The sequence below is a fragment of the Oncorhynchus kisutch genome, linkage group LG22 (assembly GCF_002021735.2).
Source record: "Oncorhynchus kisutch isolate 150728-3 linkage group LG22, Okis_V2, whole genome shotgun sequence".
NCBI classification, from domain to species: Eukaryota; Metazoa; Chordata; class Actinopteri; order Salmoniformes; family Salmonidae; genus Oncorhynchus; species Oncorhynchus kisutch.
The window spans coordinates 7,672,320-7,695,773 of NC_034195.2; the positions used below are offsets into that span (position 1 = coordinate 7,672,320).

General features: G+C 41.5%; 1 protein-coding gene across 4 annotated transcripts in view; it reads right to left on the bottom strand.

Moving 5' to 3' along the window:
* The window catches only part of dgkzb (diacylglycerol kinase, zeta b), a 78,813-nt gene that overhangs the window by 7,705 nt on the left and 47,654 nt on the right, over positions 1-23,454 (bottom strand). For all 4 annotated transcript variants that reach the window (XM_031801741.1, XM_031801740.1, XM_020456405.2 and 1 more), the window contains exons 5-24: positions 23,307-23,363; positions 23,074-23,142; positions 18,592-18,663; positions 18,129-18,245; positions 17,903-17,974; positions 17,674-17,769; positions 15,197-15,279; positions 15,034-15,094; positions 14,741-14,854; positions 14,151-14,291; positions 12,121-12,199; positions 11,980-12,035; positions 11,683-11,745; positions 11,372-11,445; positions 9,041-9,152; positions 8,553-8,752; positions 8,061-8,161; positions 4,580-4,671; positions 1,054-1,123; positions 816-856 (exon numbers count right to left, since the gene is read on the bottom strand). In XM_031801741.1, the coding sequence (XP_031657601.1) occupies positions 816-856; positions 1,054-1,123; positions 4,580-4,671; positions 8,061-8,161; positions 8,553-8,752; positions 9,041-9,152; positions 11,372-11,445; positions 11,683-11,745; positions 11,980-12,035; positions 12,121-12,199; positions 14,151-14,291; positions 14,741-14,854; positions 15,034-15,094; positions 15,197-15,279; positions 17,674-17,769; positions 17,903-17,974; positions 18,129-18,245; positions 18,592-18,663; positions 23,074-23,142; positions 23,307-23,363 (1,770 nt within the window). The remainder of the gene's footprint in view (positions 1-815; positions 857-1,053; positions 1,124-4,579; positions 4,672-8,060; positions 8,162-8,552; positions 8,753-9,040; positions 9,153-11,371; positions 11,446-11,682; positions 11,746-11,979; positions 12,036-12,120; positions 12,200-14,150; positions 14,292-14,740; positions 14,855-15,033; positions 15,095-15,196; positions 15,280-17,673; positions 17,770-17,902; positions 17,975-18,128; positions 18,246-18,591; positions 18,664-23,073; positions 23,143-23,306; positions 23,364-23,454) is intronic.

Genomic DNA, 23,454 nt, shown 5'->3' on the forward strand with positions numbered 1-23,454 from the left:
CTAGTCCTACGTCTTTCCCTCTTTGTAAGTTTGTTCATTTTATCCAGGATCGTTTACCTTGCCATATACATTTTGAAACCGCACTATGAAATTTTATCCCAATAGAGCCATGGGAACCACTGAACTACAGAAATTCAGCCGTGGCGATATTTTAATTTTAACAATAGATATTCTGCCAGTTAACGCAACTGGGATATTAGTACATCTACTGAGGTCGGATTGAATTGAGCGTTCTGTCAAAGTTTCTGTCAAAGTTTCTGTCAAAGGAAGGAAACATTTCTACAATTGAGATTCCATAAGTAGAGATGGAGTCCTTTTCAGGGTGTTGAAAAAAAGGCAGTAGGGCAGATTTGGTTCGATTTATTTCAGAACTTGAGATGGAGACGTATTTATCTATGATCTTCAAAGCATTTGGGAGGGATTGAAATACACTTTCTAGATAAAGTAAGATATTGTCGGTGTATAATGAGATTACGTGATCCATAGAATTGAGACATATTGGTGTAATTTCTTTCGATTGTCGAATTGCCTGGGCCAGGGGCCCCTTGGATTGGTTTTCAGCAGCGGTGGCAAAGCTACAGAAGTATATGGGAACAGCATGCTAGACTCCATAGACCTCTAGTCATTGATTGCACTAATGCTAGTTAGCAACTTCTTTCTGACTGTGTGCAAGACAAAAAAGGGTAAGTAGAAAAAAGGGCCTTATTGCCTAAATCATGCACAAAAAAAATTGCATCATATTTCTTGGAGCTTTAGCATTCAGCATTGGTGAGCCCCAGATGCAAAATTAATATAGGGGAAAAACAAGTACATACCTGAGCACGGTCTATCCTATAGAATCGATCAGCAGTTGTGCCTGAAAAGAAAACATAGACCTTTCATAATCTATATGTTCCTGCCCATATACTGGCATTGCATTCCTGGGCAGAAATCTAACGCTGCATTTCAATTGTTTTCAAAATGAGGAAGAGAGTTCCCTTATAAAAGAGAACGGTTAAAGGGTGGTTAAAGTGGCCAATAAAATACTCTCTTTGTTCGGGTAGCAATACTTACAGTCAAGGAAGCACCATTTGGGGGAAAGCTTTTGTGACGACAGCCTCGCTGATTTCACAGCATCACTTTCCTTTTAGAGAATAATATAACAACATAATTATGTCATCTCATTTCCTATAGCAAGTAACATCTTTATAAACCAAGTACTTCAGTTCTTCCAGGGGAGCATTTGGAGGCTTGTCATTTTGTTCCCTGGAGTACATCTGAGCTCCACTAGGGGGCACAGCAGACAACATGAAGTCTATCATATGCTCAAATATTTAATGACACACTCTTACACTCTCACCCCAGTTCCTTTTCTCTCACTTTTACGTATTTTGACACTCACTCATTCTTTCGCCCACACACATTTCCAACCTCCACTAATATTGTCACCCTTGGTGAAAATGAGCAAAATGGCCTGTAAGAAAAATGTCTTTGCTGTTTATCCTCTTGGTCTTTCAATCAAAATGTTTTTAAAAAATCTAACCTTTAAATGAAGTCAAATTATAAAAAAATTCAATGTGAAGTAAATTAAAAATATATTTTTCTACATAATATGTGTGCCACAATTATTGGCACCCCAAGAAATTATTGTGTGTAAAATCTAACTGAAGAATATTCCCATTCATATTTTACATTTTTATGTTCACCTGAGTAATTAGGAACACTTAAGTGGTAAGCCATGACTTCCTGTTTCACTAGGGTATAAATATGAGGTGACATACAGGCCAAGTTCCCACAGTCATCCATTACAGGAATGATGTGTGACAAAAGGTTTTTGAGCTGCACAGGGAACGGCTATGAGAAAACAGCTCAAAGGTTGAAAATACCCATTTCCACTATCAGGGCAATAATTAAGAAGTTTAAAGCAACTGGAGATGTTAACAATCGGCCTGGAAGAGGACGTGTGTCTATATTGACTCCACGCACAGTGAGGAGGATGGTTAAAGTAGCCAAAAATGTTCCAAGGATAACAACTAGAGAATTGCAGATGTTAGTTGGGTCTTGTGGTCAGAAAGTTTCCAAAACTATGATCAAATGCCACCTCCATAACCACAAGTTGTTTGGGAGGGTTTCCATAAAAAAGCCTGTGCTGTCATCAAACAACAAACTCAAGTGCCTACAGTTTGCCAAACTTTACTGGAACTTTCAATGGGACCGGATTCTATGGTCAGATGAGACCAAAATAGAGCCTTTTGGAAACAAACACCAGAGGTGAGTTTGGCGTAGACAGAAAGATATCCATGCAGAAAATTACCTCATCACCACTCTGAAGTATGGTAGTGGATCTTTGATATTGTAGGCCTGTTTTTCTTCCAAAGGCCCTGGACAACTTGTTTTGATACATAAACGCAGAAAAAAGAAACGTCCTCTCACTGTCAAATGCGTTTATTTTCAGCAAACATGTGTAAATATTTGTATGAACATAACAAGATTCAACAAACGAGACATAAACTGAACCAGTTCCACAGACATGTGACTAACAGAAATTGAATAATGTGTCCATGAACAAAAGGGGGGGGCCAAAATCCAAAAGTAACAGTCAGTATCTGGTGTGGCCCCAGCTGAATTAAGTACTGCAGTACATCTCCTCCTCATGGACTGCACCAGATTTGCCAGTTCTTGCTGTGAGATGTTACCCCACTCTTCCACCAAGGCACCTGCAAGTTCCCGGACATTTCTGGGGGGAATGGCCCTAGCCCTCACCCTTCGATCCAACAGGTCCCAGACGTGCTCAATGGGATTAAGATGTGGGCTCTTCGCTGGCCATGGCAGAACACTGACATTCCTGTCTTGCAGGAAATCCCGCACTGAAAGAGCTGCATGGCTGGTGGCATTGTCATGCTGGAGGGTCATGTCAGGATGAACCTGCAGGAAGGGTACCACATGAGGGAGGAGGAAGTCTTCCCTGTAAAGCACAGCGTTGTGATTGCCTGCAATGACAACAAGCTCAATCCGATAATGCTGTGACACACCGCCCCAGACCATGACGGACCCTCCACCTCCAAACCGATACCGCTCCAGAGTACAGGCCTCAGTGTAACGCTCATTCCTTCGATGATAAACACGAATCTGACCATCACCCCTGGTGAGACAAAACTGCGACTCATCAGTGAAGAGCACTTTTTGCCAGTCCTGTCTGGTCCAGTGACGGTGGGTTTGTGCCCATAGGCGACATTGTTGCCGGTGATGTCTGGTGAGGACCTGCCTTACAACAAGCCTACAAGCCCTCAGTACAGCCTCTCTCAGCCTTTTGCAGACAGTCTGAGCACTGATGGAAGGATTGTGCGTTCCTGGTGTAACTCGGGCAGTTGTTATTGCCATCCTGTACCTGTCCAGCAGGTGTGATGTTCGGATGTACCGATCCTGTGCAGGTGTTGTTATACGTGGTCTGCTACTGCGAGGACAATCAGCTGTCTGCCCTGTCTCCCTGTAGCGATGTCTTAGGCGTCTCACAGTACGGATATTGCAAGTTATTGCCCTGGCCACATCTGCAGTCCTCATGCCTCCATGCATGCCTAAGGCATGTTCACGCAGATGAGCAGGGACCCTGGGCATCTTTCTTTTGGTGTTTTTCAGAGTCAGTAGAACTGCCTCTTTAGTATCCTAAGTTTCCATAACTGTGACCTTAATTGCCTACCGTCTGTAAGCTGTTAGTGTCTTAACGACCGTTCCACAGGTGCATGTTCATTAATTGTTTATGGTTCATTGGACAAGCATGGGAAACCGTGTTAAACCCTATACAATGAAGATCTGGTTAGTTATTTGGATTTTTACAAATTATCTTTGAAAGACAGGGTCATGGAAAATGGACACTTCTTTTTTTTTGCTCAGTTTAGTATCATGGGCTTAAACTGGGCCTTGGTTAAATCTTCCAGCAGGACAATGAACCAAAGCACACCTCAAAATCAACATCGACATGGCCATCCCATCCCCTGGCCTAAACCCCATAGAAAACCTGTGGGAAGGGCCTCCCGGGTGGCGCAGTGGTCTAGGGTACTGCATGGCAGCGCTAGCTGTGCCACCAGAGACTCTGGGTTCGCGCCGAGGCTCTGTCGCACCCGGCCGTGACCGGGAGGTCCGTGGGGCGACGCACAATTGGCCTAGCATCGTCCGGGTTAGGGAGGGTTTGGCCGGTAGGGATATCCTTGCCTCATCGCGCACTAGCGACTCCTGTGGTGGGCCGGGCACACATATATACTTGAAAAAAACATTAGTTTTATGATAAGAATTCATTTTTTCTTCCAATTATTTTACTTTAATTAAAAGTTTGATTTCCGTGAATATTTTGAATGAAAGACCAAGAGGATAAACAATAAATGTATTTTTTACAGCCTGTTTTGCACATATTTACCAAGGGTGCCAATATGAGTGGAGGGCACTGTAAATAGACTTGGCCAATCCGTACTCTCACTCCTCCCTACAGTTGCGGGCACCAAAAAGTTAGGTTGCGTCACCGTACTGGCAGAAAAATTGTGGCAATGTGTGTACAACAAGGTTTTAAAAACGCTTTAGTTCCCACAACTGTACGTCTTCTACATACCTCTTCCAGACTATCCTGTAGACTCTCAATGTGTGAACGGCAGTTCTCCAGATCGCTGTCTCCTGGGACCGTGATGATGCCCAGTGGAATAGCTGAGACAGGGAAAAGACATTCTGTTACAGTAGTTTCCAAATCAAATCAAATGTTATTGATCACATACACATGTTTAGCAGATGTTATTGCTGTTGTAGCGAATTGCTTGTGTTTCTAGCTCCAAAAGTGCAGTAATATCAAACAATTTCACAACAATACACACATATGTAAAGTAAAGGAATGGAATTAAGAATATATAAATCTTTGGACGAGCAATGTTGAGAGCGGCATAAACTAAAAAACTGTAGAATACAAAATAATACATTATATAGAGTTGAAGTCGGAAGTTTACAAACACCTTAGCCAAATACATTTAAACTCCGTTTTCACAATTCCTGACATTTAATCCTAGTAAATATTCCCTGTTTTAGGTCAGTTAGGATCACCACTTTATTTTAAGAATGTGAAATGCCAGAATAATAGTAGAGAGAATAATTTAATTTAATTTATTTCATCACATTCCCAGTGGGTCAGAAGTTTACATACACTCAATTTGTACTTGGTAGCATTTCCTTTAAATTGTTTAACTTGGGTCAAACGTTTCGGGTAGCCTTCAACAAGCTTCCCACAATAAGTTGGGTGAATTTTGGCCCATTCCTCCTGACAGAGCTGATGTAACTGAGTCAGGTTTGTAGGCCTCCTTGCTCGCTCACGCTTTTTCAGTTCTGCACACAAATGTTCTATAGGATTGAGGTCAGGGCTTTGTGACGGCCACTCCAATACCTTGACTTTGTTGTCCTTAAGCCATTTTACCACAACTTTGGAAGTATGCTTGGGGTCATTGTCCACTTGGAAGACCCATTTGCGACCAAGCTTTAACTTAACTGATGTCTTGAGATGTTGCTTCAATATAGTCACAAAGATGTCCTTCTCATGATGTTATCTATTTTGTGAAGCACTCCAATCCATCCTGCAGCAAAGCACCCCCACAACATGATGCTGCCTCCCCCATGCTTCACATGTTGGGATGGTGTTCATCAGCTTGCAAGCCCCCCCCCCTTTTTCCTCCAAACATAACGATGGTCATTATGGCCAAACAGTTCTATTGTTGTTTCATCAGACCAGAGGACATTCCTCTAAAAAGTACGATCTTTGTCCCCATATGCAGTTGTAAACCTCAATCTGGCTTTTTTATGGCGGTTTTGGAGCAGTAGCTTCTTCCTTGCTGAGTGGCCTTTCAGGTTATGTCAATATAGGACTCGTTTTACTGTGGATATAGATACTTTTGTACCTGTTTCCTCCAGCATCTTCACAAGGTTCTTTGCTGTTGTTCTGGGATTGATTTGCACCTTTCGCACCAAAGTACATTCATCCCCAGGAGACAGAACGCATCTCCTTCCTGAGCGGTATGACGGCTGCGTGGTCCCATTGTGATTATACTTGCGTACTATTGTTTGTACAGATGAACGTGGTAACTTCAGACGTTTTGAAATTGCTCCCAAAGATGAATCAGACTTCTGGAGGTCTACAATTATTTTATGAGGTCTTGGCTCATTTCTTTTGATTTTCCCATGATGTCAAGCAAATAAGAACTGAGTTTGAAGGTAGGCATTGAAATACATCCACAGGTACACCTCCAATTGACTCAAATAATGTCAATTAGCCTATCAGAAGCTTCTAAAGCCACATAATAATTGTCATACTTTTCTGGAATTTTCTAAGCTGTTTAACTTCTTGGTGACTGGGGGGCAGTATTGAGTAGCTTGGATGAATAAGGTGCCCAGAGTAAACTGCCTGCTACTCAGCCATAAAAGCTAAAATATGCATATAATTAATGAATATTTATAATGCTATTTCTGACTAATGTTGACTCTAATGTTGACTCCAACAGCCAGTGAACAGCCAGTGAAAGTGCAGGGCGCCAAATTCAAAACAACAAAAATCTCATAATTAAAATTCCTCAAGCATACAAAAAGGCTTTACAGTGAAAGCACCACAAACGATTATGTTAGGTCACCACCAAGTCACAGGAAAACAGCTATTTTTCCAGCCAAAGAGAGGAGTCACAAAAAGCAGAAATATAGATCAAATTAATCACTAACCTTTGATCTTCATCAGATGACACTCATAGGACTTCATGTTACACAATACAGGTATGTTTTGTTTGATAAAGTGTATATTTATATCCAAAAATCTAATTTTACATTGGCGTGTTATGTTCAGTAGTTCCAAAACATGCAGTGATTTTGCAGAGAGCCACATCAATTTACAGAAATACTCATAATAAACATTGATAAAAGATACAACTATTATACATGAAACTTTAGATAAACTTCTCCTTAATGCAACCGCTCTGTCAGATTTTTAAAAAACTTTACGGAAAAAGCATACCATGCAATAATCTGAGTTCGGTGCTCAGAGGCCAAAACAGCCAAAGAGATATCCGCCATGTTGTGGAGTCAACATTAGTCAGAAATAGCATTATAAATATTCACTTACCTTTGATGATCTTCATCAGAATGCACTCCCAGGAATCCCAGTACCACAATAAATGTTTGATTTGTTCGATGAAGTTCATCATTTATGTCCAAATACCTCCTATTGTTAGGGCATTTGGTAAACAAATCCAAACGCGCGTGCAAGTCCAGCTGAAAGGTCGGACATAAAGTCCAAAAAGTTATATTACAGGTCGTAGAAACATGTCAAACTAAGTATAGAATTAATCTTTAGGATGTTTTTAACATACATCTTCAATAATGTTCCAACCGGAGAATTACTTTGTCTGTAGAAAAGCAATGGAACGCGAGGTAACTTTCACATGACCTCGCATCACGAGCTCGTGGCAATCTTTCAGACACCTGGCTCAATCCCCTCTCATTCGGCCCCCCTTCACAGTAGAAGCATCAAACAAGGTTCTAAAGACTGTTGACATCTAATGGAAGCCGTAGGAAGTGCAAAATGACCCCACAGACACTGTATATTGGAATGGCAATTAGTTGAAAAACTACAAACCTCAGATTTCCCACTTCCTGGTTGGATTTTTCTCAGGTTTTCGCCTGCCATATGAGTTCTGTTATACTCACAGACATCATTCAAACAGTTTTAGAAACATCAGAGTGTTTTCTATCCAAATATACTAATTATATGCATATTATAGATTTTATGTTGAGTCGCAGGCAGTTTACTCTGGGCACCTTATTAATCCAAGCTACTCAATACTGCCCCCCAGTCATCAAGAAGCTTAGGTGCTAGTGATGGCTATTTAACAGTCTGATGGCCTTGAGATAGAAGCTGTTTTTCAGTCTCTCGGCCCCAGCATTGATGCCCTTTGCTAATGGGCTGGAGCAAAAGCCTGCATGTATAGATCTGCTATATCCCTGCCATAGTGGTCTCCTTAGTAAGGGAATGACAGAGGTGCAGTGTATAGAATATGTATGTTTACACTCACAGGCCTCTTTGAGCTTGTCCTTGTCGTAGTGCAGGGCCTCATAGGCGTGCATGCTGATCCTGCTCACTCTGATCTGCAGCTTCTCAGGAACCGGCTGCTGACTGAGAAGACACAGACAGAAACATTATGCTTGTCCATATTGTATAGGTGTTTCTTAATGCTGGTCCTGGGGACCCAAAGGAGTGCACATTTTAGTATTTGCCCTAGCAATAAACACCTGATTCCACTAGTCAACTCATCAAACCTTTGATTAGTGGCATCAGGTGTTAATGCTAGGACAAAAACTAAAAGGTGCACCCTTATGGGTCACTAAGACCAGGATTAAGAAACACTGGTATAGATTATTAATGGCTGGGAGAGAGCTACTAGACATCCATATGGAATCATATGGATAGCCTTAACTCTAGCCTTGACTACAGTCATTCTAGGTTTCTGATCTAGAACGGGAACACAGTGTTGAGGTCCGGTATCACAAGGTTTATGGTTACTAACTCATTGAGCTGGGGCATGGAGATCCTCCTCTTGGTCTTCTGCACCATGTTGGCCTGGTTCCTCAGGTTGATGTAGATGACGGAAGGGGCCAGCTTACAGGGCTCGCCATCTACCTGCATGGGGATGGACTTGTAGGTGGTCAGGGTCACTTCCTTACACTGGTTCAACCTCTCGCCGTGACCGCCCACCTGCAGAGTGGCCTGGAGGGACGGAGAGGAAGAGAGAGTGAGAAAATTGAACTGAATTGAATCCATTTTATTGATCCCCCCCCATATGGAAATTGAGAGATGCAGATGAAAGATAAAAAATGATGTTGTAATGAAAACAACATTCCCTCCTTAGTGCCGTGGGGGTCTAAGGCACTGCATCTCAGTGTTTGAGGCGTCACTACAGACACAAAGCCTACAATGTGCATGTTAGGCTGTACAAATGGTAATTAATATATTCCATGAGAAGTCAGAGGACAACAGGTATGGTTGAGAGCTCACCAGAGAGGTCATGGTGAATCCGATGACCTCGATACAGCCGTCGTCGTGTCTTTGCGGCTCAAAATCAAGGTGCTCACTGGGGTGACCCCACGGCTTGGTGCCAGCACAGTAACTATAGCAGACAATCAAAATACAACACTTGATAACAGGTATAATTAATAAGTATTTATAACTTGTTGCAAACATGTCTGAGCTATTATTATGTATTTTAATAAGACTTCTAATATGGTATGTCTCTATATTAAAGAAACGTTCTAACGACTCAAAATGGCTGGTATTTTGTCAGGCCATAGAAATGCACTAGAGAGGTCAACTCCTAGCTTTGCAATGACCTCTTCTGTGACAGCATGGGCAGAGCTATTGATATACATCTTCAATTTAAAGTAGTCAATTTATTACTTATTATTCTACCTCTATGAGTGTATAGGCATAGATGTGTAAATAAACTGAAAAGGTGAATATCACCACCTACTGTACTGGAGTGTGTATAGTCTGAACAGGTAAAAGCTAAGGTTGGTTACTGCCACCTGCAGCGGTTATAGAATGTTTGCTCAGGAGCGTAATTCATTGGTTGACCCCTCCCGCTGACCTGGATGGAATTATGGGGATCCTTCTTTAACCCATAGCAAGTCCCATACAAAACAGACTACGAGTCACTCTCATAATGAGATAAATATATCACATTATAAGGGTGTCATACAGCACATGCTCATGTTATGTCTTATACTGCATCATAATGCCATCTGGTCCATTTGTATCATTCTGTGTGTCCATTGAATTGGCTCAATGTCTATTAATGGGAGTGTAAACATTGCATTCGGAAAGTATTCAGACCCCTTGACTTTTTCCACATTTTGGTACGTTACAGCCTTACTCTAAAATGGATTCAATTGTTTTTCCCCCTTCATCAATCTACACACAATACCCCATATACACAAAGCAAAGACAGGTTTTTAGACATTTTTGCAAATGTATAAAAAAAAAAAAACTGACATTTCACATTTACGTAAGTATTCAGAAGCTTTACTCAGTACTTTGTTGAAGCACCTTTGGCAGCGATTACAGCCTCGGGTCTTCTTGGGTATGACGCTACAAGCTTAACACACCTGTATTTAGGGAGTTTCTTCCCTTCTTCTCTGCAGATCCTCTCAAGCTCTGTCAGGTTGGATGTGGAGAGTCACTGCACAGCTATTTTCAGGGTCTCTCCAGAGATGTTCAATCAGGTTCAAGTCCGGGCTCTGGCTGGGCCACTCAAAGACATTCTGGAGCAGGTTTTCATCACGAATCTCTCTGTACTTTGCTCCGTTCATCTTTCCCTCGATCCTGACCAGTCTCCCAGTCCCTGATGCTGAAAAACATCCCCACTGCATGATGCTGCCACCACCATCCTTCACCGTAGAGATGGTACCAGGTTTCCTCCAGACGTGACGCTTGGCATTCAGGCCAAAAAGTTCCATCTCGGTTTCATTAGACCAGAGGATCTTGTTTCTCATGGCCTGAGAGCCCTTGAGGTGCCTTTTGGCAAACTCCAAGTGGTCTGTCATGTGCCTTTTATTGAGGAGTGGCTTCCGTCTGGCCACTCTACCGTAAAGGCCTGATTGTTGAAGTGCTACAGAGATGGTTGTCCTTCTCAAAGGTTCTCCCATCTCCACAGAGGAACTCGGGAGCTCTGTCAGAGTGACCACCAGGTTCTTGGTCTCCTCCCTGACCAAGGCCCTTCTCCCCCAATTGCTCAGTTTGACCGGGCGGACAGCTCTAGGAAGGGTCTTGGTGGTTCCAAACTTCTCCCATTTAAGAATGATGGAGGCCATTGTGTTCTTGGGGGACCTTCAACACCGCAGAAATGTTTTGTTACCCTGTGCCTTGACACAATCCTGTCTCAGAGTTCTGAGGACAATGGCTTGGTTTTTGCTTTGACATGCACTGTCAACTGTGGGACCATATATAGAGAGGTGTGTGCCTTTCCAAATCATATCCAATCAACTGACTTTACCACAGGTGGGCTCCAATCAAGTTGTAGAAACATCTCAAAGATGATCAATGGAAACAGGATGCACCTGAGCTCAATTTCGAGTCTCATAGCAAAGGGTCTGATTACTTATGTAAATAAGTTTTTTTTTCATTGTTTTAATTTTTATACATTTGCAAAAATGTCTAAAAACCTTTCTTCGCGTCATCATTATGGGGTATTGTGTGTAGACTGATGATGACATTTTTTTATTTAATCAATTTTAAAATAAGGATGTAATGTCACAAAATGTGGGAAAAGTCAAGGGGTCTGAAGACGTTGAATGCAGGTGCATCCAGTTTCAAAATATTCTAAACGCTTACCTGGGAATGTTGAGGAACACAAGACATTGCAACTTCAGGTCCTGGACTTTGGAGGTGAGGTCTGTGCCGTCACACTGACAAAGAGGGGTTTCAGAAAAACAGAGTACAGACCATAGAGTTACACATATATCTCTAGAATGGACATTGGTATCCTAGAAACATGCCTACAAATCTACCATCTTCACCATGAAAATGTTCATTCTAGAAACTCATCAAATATGGTATATAGACACTCAGTCTTGGGACACATCCACATTCTTTCTCGTTGTGCTCTGGGTCTTAGTTCCATTCAGGTCTAGAAGTGCACTCACCACAACTTTAATGTGTTTGGCAAGGTCTTTGGAGCTGCCACTCAGAAAGTCAGAGAAGGCCGTCTGCAATAAAGAATCAGGTTTGAGTTCAGTAGAAAAACAGTTTGAAACAAAGTGAAATGGGGATGTACTATCTGGACTTGTCCAATAAGAACACTGGCTTTCCGTTTAAAACCGTTTTGAAACATTTTGCCCTAATGAACATGCAGTAGATATATAGTAAAGCAGATCAGACACAGAACAAACAACTCCATAGTGGGAGAGGAGCAAAGTTATATATTTTGTCAAAGCACTCACCCCTGCATAGAACATCTTATTCCGTAAACGGCTGTTGAATTTCTCTGGGTTGGCCTCTAAGGAGAGAGAGACTTCTTTAGACTGTTGCTGCAGTAACATTTATTATAGTGACTAATTTCAGCTAGCGAAAGATGCACAAACCTCTGGACTCGTGGAACCCCAGTGTGACGTGAGCGTCAAAGCCGAGGCTGAAGTAGTTGTTGAAGACATCAATTGGGAGCTAACAAACAAAGCAGAGACACCTGATGTCAACAGAAATACAGTGCCCTCCGTAATTATCGGGACAGTGACAAATGTTTAGTTTCTTTGGCTCTTTACTCCAATACTTTTGGTCCCCTGAAATGGGGGGACTATGTACAAAAAGTGCTCAAATTTCTAAACGGTTCACCCGATATGGATGAAAATATCATCAAATTAAAGCGGACAGTCTGCACTTTAACCTCATAGTCATTGTATCATCACCAAATCCAAAGTGCTGGAGTACAGAGCCAAAACAAAATTGTCAATGTGAAAATAATTACAGGGCTGATGTACATACAGTAGATCAGCATACTGGTAGCACTGTTTATCCAAGAAAATGTTTCATTCATGTTACACAAATCCCATAATCAAATCAAACTTTATTTAAAGTGCATTTTAAATTACAACACAACTCAAATGAAAACAATAATAGAAGGAGGATGTGTAAAAACGTACAGGTATGGCTAAAGCATGGCTAAAAGGTGGGTTTTTAAAAGTGATTTAAAAACCTCTATGGTGTCTGCCCCTCTTACCCGACAGGGCAAGCTGTTCCACAACTGAGGTGCTTTACTAGAGAACACTCCGTCCCCCGCCTTGGTTCTGCATCTAGGAACCATAAGCAGTCCGGCTCCTTGGGAGCGGAGCGCCCTCACTGGGTTGTATTGAACGAGCATGTCCGTCAGATAAAAGGGGGAAAGGCCATGCAGTGCCTTAAAAGTTAAGAGTAAGATCTTAAAATCAGACCGATAGTTTACAGGCAGCCAGTGTAGTGCAGATAAAACTGGAGTAATGTTCTCCTGCCTTCTGGTGTTAGTTCAAATCTGAGCTGCAGTGTTCTGTACAAGTTGTAGACTTCTAATATTACAGTCTGAGCAGCTGGAGAGGAGGGCATTACAGTAGTCTAGGCTAGATGAAACAAATGCATGGATGAAGTGTCTAATTATGGAAATGTTCCTGAGATTGAAGTATGCTGTTTTGGACGCGCTTTTTATGTTGTTGTAAAAAGGAAGGCCGGGGTCAAAGGTAACACCAAGGTTTTTAAGAACCATATTTTGTGTAATGAGGCAACCATCAATGTTGACAGTGAGGTCTGACACATTGTTGGTAAATGTATTGTGGCCAAGTAGCATAATTTCTGTCTTATCAGAGTTTAAAAGCAACAGGTTGTCATCCAGTGTTTAACATTTGTGATGCAAGTCTCATGCATCGTCTGGGTTAAAATATTATAATAATTGGGTATCATCAGCGTTGCAACGAAAGTGGATGTTGTGCTTGCAGATGACATTACCAAGGTGTAGCATGTACAAGTAAAATAAAAGGGGTCCAAGCACAGAACCTTGGGGAACGCCACATTCAACCTTGGAACATTCAGATGAATTATCACCCAGCTTAATGAATTGATACCACTCAGAGAGGTATGATTTGAACCAGTTGAGAACCTGTCCTCGTAGACCAACCAAGTATTCTAGCCTCTTAGTGAGAATAGCATGATCAATCGTATCGAAGGCAGCACTTAAATCTAAAAGAACAAGAATAGAGCCGTGACCATGGTAAGAGGAAAACATTTGGTCATTTACTACCTTGACAAGTGCAGTCTCAGTGCTGTGAAATGGTCTCAAACCGTATTGGTAGGTTTCAAAGATACTGTGTGAATTTTAAAAGGGCGTCAGCCGCTGGGCTACGGAGCTATCAAGTATCTTCGAAAGAAGGGTAGGTTTGAGATTGGCCTAATTACAATGAATTTAAGAGACTGATCATAGCATATACCGTCAAAAATATATTAAGCAATTACAAACGACATATTATTTTAAAATGTTATGCTTGTGATGTCCTTATCTCTATGCAGAGACATAAAACAATGCAAATACTAATAGTAAAATTAGCCTATAAGCTTTTGACGACTGGTGTGAGACACTCTAAACTGAGTTAACCTTGTCTGTCTGGTGCTCGTCCTTCTCCTCCTGAACGGCCTCTGGGTTGGGCTCCACCAGGAGGTTCCAGCGATCCAACTGCACCACGTTCCCATCCTCCACATGAGACAGAATCTTAGACACTGGCTCATCAGTGTAACCCTGCGGGAAGAGACGAGAGAGGAATTTCACAAAAACAAAAGACAAAAACATACATCCTCAATATCTAACTGAAATCATTTAAACAATATTGAAACAATACAACTTGTATTGTGTTAATCTAATTGCTGATGGTGTCTTTTCTTGGTACTGTGTCTCATTCCTCATTTTGCCTCTCTGATGACACAAGATAGCCTACTTAGCCTACCCAAGACAGCCTATAGCCTAACAGCGATTCAATAGCCCATTGTATTTTTAAGCAATAAGACCCAAGGGGGTGTGGTATACGACCAATATACCACGGCTAATGGCTGTTCTTAACCACGACACAACGCAGAGTGCTTGAATACAGCCCTTAGCTGTGGTATATTGTCCATATACCAAACTACACAGTTTATAATCTAGGATAAATCCCTAGTTCATGGAGTGGTTCCACACAGCCAGCCACTCACCCCTCCCCAGTTGAGAGTCCTGGCCAGGTCGTTCCCCGTCCCCAAGGGCAGGACAGCCACGGCAGGCGCAGGGTTCAACTGGAGCTGGTCCAGGACAGATAGGATCCAACCCACCTGGCAAACCAGGTAATTAGAACAAGAATTCACTTTCTGAATGACACACGCCACAGTCAGAGGCAGACAGTGAACTATTCCCTCTACTTACAGTCCTTATATGCATTACATTTCAGGATTTTCAATTATTATATTAATTATAATATTACTAATGTGAAGCGCTGATGTCTAGTACTCACTGTTCCATCCCCTCCACACGCCAAAATCCGCAGGTTGGGCACTTTGGAATACATTTCTAACCTTGAGGGATAAAAACACAACCGGCACACTAACGTTGTTATATCATTGTAAACATGACCAAACCGTTAACGTTTGTGAATGCAGTTGTTGCGTGTTTCTTACCCCTCCTTGGGCCCTCCCTGGGTGAGGTCAAACACCTGTCGGGGGTTGAGGTACCACATGAACGACTGGATGATCTTGGCTCCCTGCAAAACAATAGACATGAGTGTAGCAGGGGTGATTTGGAACTACGGCTGTGGCGGTAATTGAATTTTGTCAGCCGGTAATTGTCATTAAAAATGACTGCCGGTCTCATGGTAGTTGACCATTAATTAACATAAACATGTTTAGCATCTCTGGGCTTCCACGCATACAAGCTGCCATTGGAACATCTACATTTTAAAAAGTCAAATAAATAAATGTAATACAGCCTATACCATCACAATAAAATAGATTAGGCCTATAAATCTAGGAATGTCATAGAAAACAAAACATAAGGGCTGCATGTTGATGTTAAAAAAAAAACATTGTCCTCATCATTCAGATTATTCAAAATCAATCATGAAGTGTTCAGAAAGTGATTGGAGGGACAATAGAGAGCTGCGTACCAGGCCATTAGCGAAGGCCGTTTACAAATTTGGTAGACTATCCATCAGCGCCATTCATATGCAAAGTTTTGGATGGGATTACCGTGACCAACGTTCACAGGGATTTAACTACGTTATGAATTGTGACTGCCGGTGTGGCGGTAATACGGTCACCGCGACAGCCATATTTGGAATTCACGTGATGAGGTAGCTCTGTCAGAGTAGTAACACATATGTTGCTCTCTAACATAAAATACTTTACTGTAAAGGTTAAGCTGTTGGGTCGGGGTCCCACAACGCATCAACATCATCAGTAATTCATTTCTACACTAAGGGATGTAGAAAGTGTAACTAACTTCAGCGTAAATCTCTCATTGACATCAATGTGCAGTGCATTCGGAAAGTATTCAGACCCCTTGACTTTTTACACATTTTGTTACGTTATAGCCTTATTCTAAATTTGATTAAATAGGTATTTTTTTATCATCAATCGACACACAATACCCCAAAACAACAAAGCAAAAACAGTTAACATTTTTGCTAATTTATCAAAAATAAAAAACTGAAATGGCACATTTACATAAGTATTCAGACCCTTTACTCAGTACTTTGTTGAAACACCTTTGGCAGTAATTACAGCCTCAAGTCTTCTTGGGTATGGCTCTACAAGCTTGGCACACCTGTATTTGGGGAGTTTCTCCCATTCATCTCTGCAGATCCTCTCAAGCTCTGTCAGGTTGGATGGAGAGAGTCGCTGCACAGCTATTTTCAGATCTCTCCAGAGATATTAGATCGGGTTCAAGTCTAGGCTCTGGCTGGGCGACTCAAGGACAGTCAAAGACTTGTCCCGAAGCCACTCCTGAGTTGTCTTGGCTGTGTGCTTAGGGTCGTTGTCCTGATGGAAGGTGAACCTTCACCACAGGCTGAGGTCCAGAGAGCTCTGGAGCAGGTTTTCATCAATGATCTCTCTGTACTTTGCGCCGTTCATCTTTCACTCAATCCTGAATAGTCTCCCAGTCCCTGCTGCTGAAAAACTTCCCCACTGTATGATGCTGCCACCACCATGCTTCACCGTAGGGATGGTGTCAGGTTTCCTCCAGATGTGACGCTTGGCCTTCAGGCCAAAGAGTTCAATTTAGGTTCCATCAGACCAGAGCATCTTGTTTCTCATGGTCTGAGTCCTTCAGGTGCCTTTTGGCAAACTCCAAGCGGGCTGTCATGTGCCTTTTACTGAGGAGTGTGGCTTCCGTCCGGCCACTCTACCATAAAGGCCTGATTGGTGGAGTGCTGCAGAGACGGTTGTCCTTCTGGAAGGTTCTCCCATCTCCTCAGAGGAACTCTGGAGCTCTGCTAGATTGACCATCGGGTTCTTGGTCACCTCCCTGACCAAGGCCCTTCTTCCCCAATTGCTCAGTTTGCCCAGGCGGCCAGCTCTAGGAAGAGTGTTGGTGGTTCCAAACTTCTTCTATTTAAGAATGATGGAGGCCACTGTGTTCTTTTGGTACCCTTCCCCAGATCTGTGCCGACACAATCCTGTCTCTGAGCTCTACGGACAATTCCTTCGACCTCATGGCTTGGTCTGACATGCACTGTCAACTGTGGGACCTTATATAGACAGGTGTGTGCCTTTCCAAATCATGTCCAATCAATTGCATTTATCACAGGTGGACTCCAATCAAGTTGTAGAAACATCTCAAGGATGATCAATGTAGACAGGATGCACCTGAGCTCAATGTCGAGTCTCAAAGCAAAACGTCTGAAAACGTATGTGAATTATATGTTTTATACATAAATTTATAAAAACCTGTTTTCACATTTTCATTATGGTGATTGTGTGTAGATTGATGAGGAATGTTTTATTGTATCCATTTTAGAATAAGGCTGTAACTTAACAACATGTGTTAAAAGTCAAGGGGTCTCAATACTTTCTGAATGCACTGTATGTTTGAGTTGTGTGGACAAATCCCCATACACAGTGGTTTCAAGGGAGCTGTGGACATTGAGCAAACTCACCTGGTTGCCTCCACTTTTGGGGTTGACGAACACCAGCAGAGGTTTCATGAGTTGCGAGGGAACAGGCTTTACTATGAAGGGCTTCCACCGACCATCCTGGAGCAGAGAAAACAGTCGAGACACGAAGATCGCCGCCTCTGTTATCTCAATGTTCTCATCATCAAATGAGATAACTTAAGAGATCATTATCATAATCACAATATTTATATGTTAATACGATTTTCCTTACCTCTACTACCTTCTTACTCGGCTTTCCTTTCAGAGATGTGCGTTTCTTCTTTTTACTTGATTTTAATGATGTCTGAGGAGACAAAAACAAATACATCCATTGAATCAACATAACTGTGTGTGTGTGTGTGTGTGTGTGTGTGTGTGTGTGTGTGTGTGTGTGTGTGTGTGTGTGTGTGTGTGTGTGTGTGTGTGTGTGTGTGTGTGTGTGTTGATCATTGCAGTACCTGTGGTTTGCGGACCCGGATGATCCAGGTGGGCGGCACTATGACGGAGGCGTGAGCTCCCAGCGAGCAAGGCTCCTCGATCTGCTGTAGCATGAAGCACGTCACCTTGTTGTGATACTGGACAGAGGAGAGTACAACAATCGATAACCATACCAAAGTTACCCAAGTCAGGATACACAACTCCACTCTCTGCTCCAAACTGAAATATCCATCTCAAACTGACCCAAAGTTAGTATGTCCCAATTTGCTCCCCATCCTTTCCCCTTGGCCTTAACCTTTCTATGATTGCAGAACTGTAAGGTGGAAGAAACCAAGTGGAAGCTCGACCACTAAACTGTGTATACCTATCCAGACCCTTCAGATGTGCAAACATCGAAGAGTTAGTGCCAAGGGAAAAGGGTTGGGTGTGAATAGGGACCATACTTTTAACAGTTGATACAGCCTATGGACTACGGGTACTTACTGCCTGTTTGCACCAAGAACAGCTGATTGCAACAATCTCTTTACTATGGAATGAGAACTTCTGTTGAAAACCCTGTAGAGGAATAAGTAACATTTTACAAATTTGCGTTGACAGCTCTTAATGGTTTGCAGTACTTGAGTATATGTAGAGCAGGTGTGTCAAACTCCTTCCATGGAGGGCCAAGTGTCTGCTGGTTTGAGTTTTTTTCCATTCAATTAAACCCGAGACAACCGGGTGTGGGGAGTTCCTCACTAATTAGTGACCTTAATTCCTTTAATCAAGTACAAGGGTTGAGCGAAAACCCGCAGCCACTCGGTTGAATTTGACACCTGTGCTGTAGAGTGAGCTCCAAAAGTATTGGGACAGTGACAAATGTTTTGTTGTTTTGGCTCCAGAAATGTGGATTTGAAATTATTATGACTATGAGGTTAAAGTGCAGACTGTCAGCTTTAATTTTTGGGTATTTTCATCAGGTGAACCATTTAGAAGTTACAGTACTTTTTGTGCAAAAGTCCCCAAATTTATAGGGGACCAAAGGTATTGGAACAAATGCACTTTTATTTGTATTAAAGTACTCAAAGGTTTAGTATTTGGTACCACATTCCTAGCACGCAATGATTACATCAAGCTTATGACTCTACATAATTACGGATAGTCCTGAATCAGGGGTACTCGCAATGCCGTTGCGGGTACGTCAAATAGAAATGTGATTCACATTTTTTTTATTTTATATAATTTAAAAAAATGTAAAATTAAAAAAAAAAAAACTTTCACATTTTCAAACAGTACATTTCTATTTTCCAACTGGGTGAGGTTTTTTTCTCACCTGAGTAGCCTCGTTTCACTGCCAAAAATAAAATTTTGCCATCTAGTATTCAGCGAAATAACAACACAATGTCAAATATAGGTAGTCTAGTCAGATAATTAACATCCAATCACATAAACCGTTACTCTCTCACAGGAAACCTTTATTCTTGCGCAGACATTTAGAAACAACCCGTTATAATTAGAAAAATAAGCCACGAGAATTTTTGGAGCGAGAATAAAGACGACTTTTAAGTAGTAAGACATGTATAAAAGCAACAGATACCAGTAATAAGAAGGGGCTAGAAGCGTCTTATATGGTGAGCTACCGAGTGGCTAGGACAGGCAAGCCCCGTACTATTGTGGAGGTCTCCCTGCTGTCTCCCTGCTGCTGCGGATATGGCTGGGACAATGCTGGGGGAAAATGCCCAAAAGAGTCAACAGAATGCCTTCATCAAACAACACTGTTTCACGACGCATCAGTGACATGGAAGGGGATGTTTTGAAACAATTACTGCTTTGCATACAAGCCAGTGAATTATATGCGTTACAGCTGGACGAGTCAACAGATGTGGCGGGCCTGGCACAGCTCCTGGTATATGCCTATGGGAGGTCAATTAAGGAAGACATCCTCTTCTGTATACCACTGGAAACCAAGACCACATGAGAGGATCTTTTTTAAGTACTGGACAGCTTTGTGACATCAAATGGACTTTGGTGGTCAAGATGTGTTGGTATGTGTACTGATGGGGCAAAAGCCATGACAGTGAGACAGAGTGGAGTGGTATCGTGTGAGCAAGCAGTTGCTCCCGACACCACTTGTGTACACTGCAGCATCCATCGAGAGGCTCTTGCTGCCAAGGGAATGCCTGACAGCTTGAAAGACGTTTTCGACACTACAGTGAAAATGGTTTACTTTGTTAAAGCAAGGCCCCTGAACTCTCGTGTACTTTCTGCATTATGCAATGATATGGGCAACGACCATGTAACACTTTTACAACATACAGAAGTGCACTGGTTATCAAGGGGCAAAGTATCGACATGTTTTTGGGAATTGAGAGACGAGCTTAAAGTTGTCTTTGCTGACCATAATTGTCACTTGTCTGACCGCTTGCATGATGACGAGTTACTCACACAACTGGCCTATCTGGGTGATGTTTTTTCTCGCCTGAATGATCTGAATCTAGGATTACAGGGACTCTCCGCAACTATATTCAATGTGCGGGACAAAATTGAGTTATGTGCATCCTTTCAAGCACACCCTTATCATTAACCTGTGGTGAGTTATTAACAATTTTGATGGACAAAAAAGGTTTTATATGTACAATAGCTAAATAAAGAGCAAAATGATTGATTATTATTACTATTTGTGCCCTGGTTCTATAAGAGCTCTTTGTCACTTCCCACGAGCCAGGTTGTGACAAAAACTCACACTCATCATTTTGTTTAATAAATATATCGTATAGTGTGTGGCAGGCTTACAATGATGGCAAAAAACAACATTTGAGAGTGCATTGACCCTGGAGCTAGAGGGGATACACTGCTGGAGGTTGAATGTTTGAAGGGGTACGGGACTATAAAAAGTTTGGGAACCACTGTCCTGAATGAATCGTGAATAATGATGAGTGTTAAAGTTATAGATGCACAAATATCATACCCCCCCCCCCAAAAAAATGCTAACCTCCACTGTTATTGTAATCGTGGGAGGTTAGCATGTCTTGGGGGTATGATATTTGTGCATCTGTAACTTTCTCACATCATTATTCACAATTAATTTATGACTACACGTAAGTTTAGAAACATATTCTATTCTTATTTACAGTAAAAGTGACTCCAAAATGGCACAATACATTATTTACCATTAATTTCTAATGATAACAAAGAAATCTGAAACACAACCAAAGCAAACAGCAAATGCATCCAACAAGTACACATAAGTACATTTTTCCAAATACTTTTGGTCCCCTAAAATGAAGGGACTATGTACAAAAAGTGCTGTAATTTCGGTTCACCCGAAATGGATGAAAATACCCTCAAATTAAAGCTGACAGTCTGCACTTTAACCTCATAGTATCATTTCAATCTAAAGTGCTGGAGTACAGAGCCAAAACAACAAAACATTTGTCACTGTCCCAATACTTTTTGGCTTCTCCACATTTTGTGTTACAGCCTGAATTCAAAACAGATTAAATATTTGTTTCTCTCACCCATCTACTCACAACAACAAAGTAAAAACATGTTTTTTGAAATTTGTGCAGATTTATTATAAATTAAATATATAAATACCTAATTTAGATAAGTATTCACACCTGTGAGTCGATATATGTTAGAATCACCTTTGGCAGCGATTACAGATGTGAGTCTTTCTGGGTAAGTATCTAAGAGCTTTGCACATCTGGATTGTATAATATGTGCACGTTTCTTAAAAAAATTCTTCAAGCTCTGTCAAGTTGGTTGTTGATCATTGCAAGACAGCCATTTTCCAGTATTGCCATAGATTTTCAAGCAGATTTAAGTCAAAACTGTAACTAGGCCACTCTGGAACTTTCTATGTTGCCATGGTAAGCAACTTCAGTGTATATTTGTCCTTGTGTTTTATGTTATAGTCCTGCTTATAGGTACATTTTTCTCCCAGTGTCTGTTGGAAAGCAGACAAATCCAGGTTTTGCTGTTTCACAATATTCCATTTATTTTTATCCTAAAAAAACTCCCTAGTCCTTGCCATTGACAAGCATACCCATAACATGATGCAGCCACCACCACGCTTGAAAATATGAAGAGTGGTACTCATTGACGTGTTGTGTTGCATTTGCCCTAAACATAACACTTTGTATTCAGGATTATTTTTTGCAGTTTTACTTTAGTGCCTTATTGCAAACAGGAAGCATGTTTTGGAATATTTTTTATTCTGTACAGGCTTCCTTCTTTTCACCCTGTCATTTAGGTTAGTAGTGTAGAGTAATACACTGTTGTAGATACATCCTCAGTTTTTGCCTATAACATCCATTACACTCTGTAACTGTTTTAATGTCACCATTGGTGAAATCCCTGAGCGGTTTCCTTCCTCTCCGGCAACTGAGTTAGGAAGGACGCCTGTATCTCTGTAGTGACTGGATGTATTGATACACCATCCAAAGTGTAATTAATAACTTCACCATGCTCAAAGGGGTATTCAATGTCTGCTTTTTTTTACCCATCTACCAATAAGTACCCTTCATTGACAGGCATTGGAAACCCTCCCTGGTCTTTGTAGTTGAATCTGTGCGTGAAATTAACTGCACGACTGAGGGACCTTACAGATAATTCTATGTGTAGGGTACAGAGATGGGGTAGTCATAAAAAAATCATGTTAAACAGTATTATTGCACCCAGAGAGAGCCCATACAACTTATTATGTGACTTTGTTAAGCACATTTTTATTTCTGAACTTATTTAGGTTTGCCATAACAAAGGAGATGAATACTTATTAAGACTTTTCATTTTTAATTGATTTGTAAAAACAAATTATGGGGTACTGTGTGTAGGCCAGTGACACAAAATCTAATTTTAATACATTTTAAATTCAAACTGTAACATTCAAACTGTAACTGTAACAAAATGTGGGAAAAGTCAAGGGGTGTGCATACTTTCTGAAGGCACTGTTTGTGAATATATGGTTGGTGAATGGTTCTCACTGACCTTCCCACACTGTCGACACTTTCCAGTCTGGCGCCTCCTGTGGACCCAATGGTGACGGACAACGTTGGGCTGGAATTTAGGAAACATTGTTGAATCACATAAATCGTGATGCACTGACATTGAAATGGACTAAAGTAGACTGAATCAGTTAGTGAGACAGAAACACAGTCAAAGAACAAATAACTTGGAGAGAAACGAAGAATAAGTGGTGCAGGGACCAGAAAGATACTGACCTCTCGAACATTTCGAGATCCGGGTTCCCTAAACGATGGCTTACATCTAAAATTGATCTGTGGAGAGAAAATACAACAACGTTTACTCAAAAACATCAATATTCCTGGTTATGTTGTATAAGTATAATCTAATAATTGATCAAGTTTA